Source organism: Chelmon rostratus, chromosome 14 (genome assembly GCF_017976325.1).
Source record: "Chelmon rostratus isolate fCheRos1 chromosome 14, fCheRos1.pri, whole genome shotgun sequence".
Classification (NCBI taxonomy): domain Eukaryota; kingdom Metazoa; phylum Chordata; class Actinopteri; order Chaetodontiformes; family Chaetodontidae; genus Chelmon; species Chelmon rostratus.
Genome location: NC_055671.1, coordinates 9,071,260 through 9,077,341, shown reverse-complemented (window position 1 = coordinate 9,077,341; position 6,082 = coordinate 9,071,260). Strand labels below are relative to the sequence as shown.

The following is a 6,082-nucleotide window of genomic DNA, read 5'->3' as shown; positions in this document are numbered from 1 at the left end:
CCTTCAAAGAAAGCCCAACCAGAGCTCTGACTGGTTGTTGTGGTGATGATGTCAAGGCACAGATTACTAATAAAAAGGACATGATGGGCTGGAGGTTGGTTCATTCCTCAGATTTGTCCACCAAATCTTCATTGTCAAATGAAGGCAGGCCAAACAAGTCGCATGCACAGTAAGTATCATGTGTGTCAGACATATGATAAATGTCTTAATTATGAGTTTAACAGCATAGATTCTGTGTATTTCTAAAACATTTTTTTATTATTGTGATGCTGTCTAATTGCTGTTTGTTAACCCCTGAGAATTGTTACATTATTTAATATCCCATCATCATCATTCTGTACAGGTTTAAAGAGTCAGGGCTGTTCATAATGTTCATTAAGGATCAGTCAGGTGTGTTTGTGTGCCGTGCCTTTACAGACCCTGCATGAAGTCATGAACAACACCACAGGAGTCACCCAGGTGATGTTTCAGAGACCTGTCAAAGTTCTGCTGTCGATGCTGCCATGTCTTCTCTTCTTGTACATCAACGGCATCATGCTGTTTGCCTTGCTGAGGAAGCCTCTCCTCCTGGAGTCCTCTCGTTACATCCTGTTTGGTCATTTGCTCCTCACTGACTCTCTGCAGCTTCTGGTGTCTATGCTGCTGTACATCTTTGCCGTGACCATGGTCAGAATGATCAGCCACGTTTGTATTGTTGTCACACTGTTTGCAACCGTCACTGTTAAAATGTCACCGCTCAACCTGGCTGTGATGTCTTTGGAGAGGTATGTCGCCATATGTTTCCCACTGAGGCATGCTGATATCGCCACCGCCAGGAAGGCGGGGGTGGCCGTCGCTGTGATGTGGATGCTGGCCTCTTTAGACTCGTTCACCCAGCTTTTCCTGTTTGTCAGTCTGGAGAACACAAGCTTCACTTTGCCAACGTTCTGCCACATAACCAGTGTGCTGCGGCTACAAATTTATTCAACTTTAAACAAGGCCTACACCACTGTGTATTTTGTTATAGTGAGCATGATTATCATCTATACATATATTGCTATCATGATTACAGTGAAGTCAGCCTCCTCTGATGTCCGTAACACCACTAAGGCCCATAAGACGGTGCTGCTGCATCTGCTTCAGTTATGCCTGTGTCTCACCTCCACTCTCTTTAATATGATAAACAGCAGCAGCACATGGAACATAAATCCTGCTCTGGCCATTCACATCCAGTATACCCTCTTTGTAGGTCTTATCATTTTCCCCAAATGTTTGAGCCCACTCATATATGGCCTCAGAGACCAGACCCTCAAACATGCCTTTAAATACTATTTCACCTTTGGCTTCACAGCCACTGTTAAGCAATTTCCTAAGTCTTGATTTCAAATACAGTCATTGTGTTATGTTTTTTTTTCTTGCACATCACGTTGAGTAGGAATGCCTGCTTATTTTTGCAGTAGGCACGTTTGTGATTTACTATAGTATGTGATGATGCGTGATTTCTTTCAGATGATTAAAGATACTGTACACTGATGCTAAGTAATAGTACAGTATAGAACAATTATTTTCTCATGATCTGTAAAGTCTGAAAATTCTCTATGAACCGTGTGTATTTTTGTGTTGAGATGTCAAGATCTTTACATAAAAAAAAAAGTACATCTTGTATACAAGCCAGTTTCACCCTTTATACTCCTTCTTTGGTGAAATTTGTGTTAAGAGAAGACCGTCATCAACCACATGTGTGCACGGTAAGTATCTGACAGATTTGATAATTCATTGTAAGAAATGACAAATATATCTGCTTCACATCAATTCACAATGACTCTCTGTGACCTGATTGTACATTTTATATTCTTGTATTTTGAAGTAAATCGCTCTTTCATGATGATGATCGAATCCTGAAGATGATGAGGTGTGTGGTTTACTAAATGACTGACTGGTTCAAGCCACAGTATCTTGTATTCTACTTTCATATGCAATTGCATGTTTTTATATTGCATATAGAGACACAATATCTATACTTAACCCTAATATAAAATTAATGATTGATGTGCAGTATGACTGCATTGTTTTGCAGCATCAATGATAGGACTATAACTTCACTCATAACTTCCTTTATTCTTAGAGGGACACACATTATTCAAGCTTTTCACAATAAACTTAAATAAAAAGCTCTTTAATTTGTTGGGGATTATTTGTGTTTCATTCACATTGTTTTTTAAGATTAGATAAACTTCATTAATCCCCAGCTGGGGAAATTCACTGTTACAGACAGCAGCAATAAAAATGGCAATAGCAAGGCAATGGAGAATAAGAAATAAAAAATAAGAAGTTGACTGTATATATTTATACATTTTATACAAAAGACTATAAAAAATGTATTGCAAATGGAAGATATTTAGAAATATTATAAAATTGCACAAGGATTTTAATAAATTGCACATGGTCTGGTATGGATAAGTTAAGTACAGTGATTGCTCTATTGCACAGTAGATAAATATATATGTGTCACAGTGGAAATAAAAATATATATGCACAGGTGTAGTTAAAAAGAAAGAAGTAGTATTGCATAGGTTATAGCATGTATGAGATAGAAGGATGTTAAATGGCAGTAGTGCAAAAAACAGTATGTGTGTGGACACAGTGCTACATTATATAGTGCTGAAGTTGAACAACCTGACAGCTGTTTGACTGAAGGACCTGCGGTAGCGCTCCTTCTTGCAGTGGATGCAGCAGAGAGAGAGAGAATGGATTTTGGATGCAGATTTAATTGCTTAGATCTACTTTTCATGGAGTTTTGTATATGACTTGTCAGCTGTTTGAAGACATGACCAAATGTTCCAGTGTTTCCTATGAGCATTTCTGAAAGTTGAAATACATTTTATTCCCATCGGTTTAAATATATATTCTCAAATAACAAATGTCAAAGGAATACAACAGATCACTTTATCTTTTGATGGCAACAGATAAGATAGTTTATATTGTATGAAACGTACAGTACTCGTTGTCAGTTATCATTATGTCTGACCGACTCCACCAGCCTTAAATATTGTAAACATACAATATGTACCATGTTGCATAATGACGGGACTAAAAATCATTAAATTAGAATCAATTGCAAGGTGACACTGACCAGAGAGTGAGCATGATTTAAGATTCTGCATGTAGAGAGTTCATACTTTCAGCCAGCAGATGTCACTTTTGGTTTGTGAATAGTTCAGCAGTGCACACTGTGGTTGTGACTGCCACAAATTGCACTTTTACCATTTAATATGCAAGCTTAAGGCACCAGTCTTTTATATGGAAGCACAACACCTGAGGAAACTTGCATGAGGTTATGAAAAATAGGCATATTTTGAGATTCTATTGATGAAATTCCCGTCCCCTGCTCTTTCTCACAGTCCAGATGGACACTTGTGTAGGAGAAAGGATAGAGACAGAAAGCAGAGAGGGACCAATTTATGTGGGTAAACAGGGAGGGAGGTGCTGACCTGCAGAATAAAAGAAGCGTCTGAGCGGGAGGTGGACTAATTTAACCGATCTTTACTTCGCCACAATCCTGAAGCCCTCTCAATACCTCTCTGGCCTTCATGAAAGAGCACTTGAAGGGTTGAAAAACATTCCAGAGAGTGAAAGTACCTGGTGACGGAGAGCAGCTTTAGTTTAGAGCGAGAGTAGAAGGGAGAGGCCGTGTTCATGATCACAAAATCCTTCACATTCTCCCCCAGTGGAGTCTGTGGAGCTTTGGTTTAATAATGGCGAGCGTCATTGACACAGCCTCAGTTTTACTTTTGGTCACACAGGTAATGTGTCACCCTTTCCACTGCATTGTGGTGTGTCCACAGGCTGCTGTGAGGAAGGTTTTATCGAAAATATCACCTGAGAGTAACAACACTGACGACACCTACTTTTCACCAGTCTGTGGAAGCTTTGCACAGTGGATGCATACACAATGTAATGCAAACCAGTGCAATAGCCTGCAAAAAATACCATTATGAGAAAAGTGTTTGTTGTGTTTAGAATGTTGTCTTTTGTTGAGACTGTGTCAGAGAGGAATTGAATCAAGTCAGTCATACTTTCTGTCTTGTTTCTGTCCAGGAATATTCATTATTACGAAGTGGAAATGCAATTTCAGAAATTTGCTGCAGCTGAAAGAAAAGGGAAATTTAAAAAAAGAAATATAACAGTAGGGCTCATCATGTCACCATCATGTTTAATGGAAAAGTCTTCCACTCCAAGAGGTTGTGGAAAAGTCAGAGGGAAACGTTCTAATATGGCTGTGATTGTAGAGGAAGCCCCACAATTGAATTATACAGTCTGTTAGTGTGCTCTTCTTTCTCTCCCTCATCATAAATTCTTTGTCACAGTAACATATAGCTTTCATGTTGACGCATCGCACTCAAGGCAGGATTTTCAGATTGAACTTCACAACAATGGGAATATTCAATGCATTCATTTTACCCACTTCGAGACGCGCTCACGTGCACACTCACACACACACAGCGTTTGCACTATAGAGCAGCAGATGAACGGGATGGTGGGAGAGTAATTGTATCCCTTGTGGCTCTCCAGAGGACAGCACTGAGACTCAAATTAATGCACTGACCTGGTTAGCTTTCTGTCAGCAGGAGGGGGTGCTGCCCCCAACCCCCATCCTCATCCCACCCACATTTACTTGGCAAGGATTAACTTGTTGACTATGAGCAACAATTACATATGTCTGCATGTGACAGACCAACGCAGCCACAAGGATCAAATGTTAAAATTCTCAACAATTCGGTTGCGTATCACCAATTAGAGTGTAAATCCATAGAGAAAGTTAGACCATGCAATAATTTTAAGAAGTTTACAAACACAACAAAACACTAGACCACATATGAAATAATTTACTGATAGTATATGGCTTTCAAAATATCTGCTACCATAAACTCATGAATACCACAGACAAGTCATCGTACCACACAGGGATATATCTGTCGTCATGATCCTTCAGGCCCAATGCCAGGATGAACAGTGTAGACCAGGCATGTCCAAACCGTCCCATAAAGGGCCGTGTGGCTGTATGTTTTCATTCCAACGAAGGAGGAGCACACCAGGCTGGTCTCATGTAATCAGCTGATCTCAGTCTTCTGATAATTAGGTGACCTCTTGACTGATTGCAACAAAAACCTGCAGCCACACGGCCCTTTATGGAATAGTTTGGACATGCCTGGTGTGGACCTTTTTTACTGCAGACCTTTTGAGTTGTCTTAGCAGGACACACACGGGTGGAAGTAATAACATTAACGATGGCTCAGCTCAAAATGTCCCAGGAGGCCATACTAACGAACCATCGATGTACCAAGGCCATGAAACTGCCATAACTAAACTGGATGCAGCCATCATTGCCATTATTAGTTAGATTTGTGCTTTTCCTGCAATTGCATGTCAAAATAAATGTCTGACCTGCAAAAAGGAATATTATGAGTCATATGTGCCCATAAATAGTCATGCCATTGTTTGTAGCTGTAGCGCCACCTACAGACAAAAAGGCATTTTAAAAACAGTGCTCAGAGTTGATGAGGTCATTTTTAAGTCTCAATGTGGTTGCAGCTGCCTGACGTGGTAGAGCACTACTCAAGCAATTCTTTCTACCTTTGTGTAGAGTGAAAATGGCGTGGAATAAAAAAGATAAATGGGTAACTTATATATAAGGTCAGTCAAAATAAGGAAAAAATACTCTTTTGATAAAATTCAAAGTGGCGAATAGCGTGGTGCGGAAAAGACACGTGGTTAGACCATATAGTCTCTGTGGGTTGAACCACCTCTGATTGGACCAAGCAGTCAAGAAACAAAATGTTTCTTTACTTTAAAGTTCAACAATCAAAAAAGAAAGCGCTGCTTTTTATATATTTACATGTTGGTCTCATCTGCACCAAAATGAATCAGTCCTTCTCAATTAACTATCCCAATTTCCACCAAATATTGTTGAAATCTCTTAAATAATTTCAATATATCCTGCTGACTGACAGACAGAGAAACAAAAAAGACACATTGAATACGAATGGAATTGGAATTGGTAAGAACATTAATTTTCAGTGAGCATCCGGCAAGACAGCGAAGA

The 6,082-nt window shown here is 39.5% G+C and overlaps 1 protein-coding gene across 1 annotated transcript; it reads left to right on the top strand.

Annotated features, from left to right (window-relative positions):
- Positions 1–432: 432 nt before the first annotated feature.
- On the top strand, positions 433–1,359 carry LOC121617539 (odorant receptor 131-2-like). The gene has a single exon (XM_041952732.1). It carries the CDS (start codon positions 433–435, stop codon positions 1,357–1,359), a length of 927 nt encoding a protein of 308 aa, XP_041808666.1.
- The last annotated feature ends 4,723 nt before the right edge of the window (positions 1,360–6,082 follow it).

Coding starts and splice junctions, on each gene's coding strand:
- LOC121617539 (XM_041952732.1), top strand. CDS start 433: ATGAACAACACCACAGGAGTCACCCAGGTGATGTTTCAGAGACCTGTC.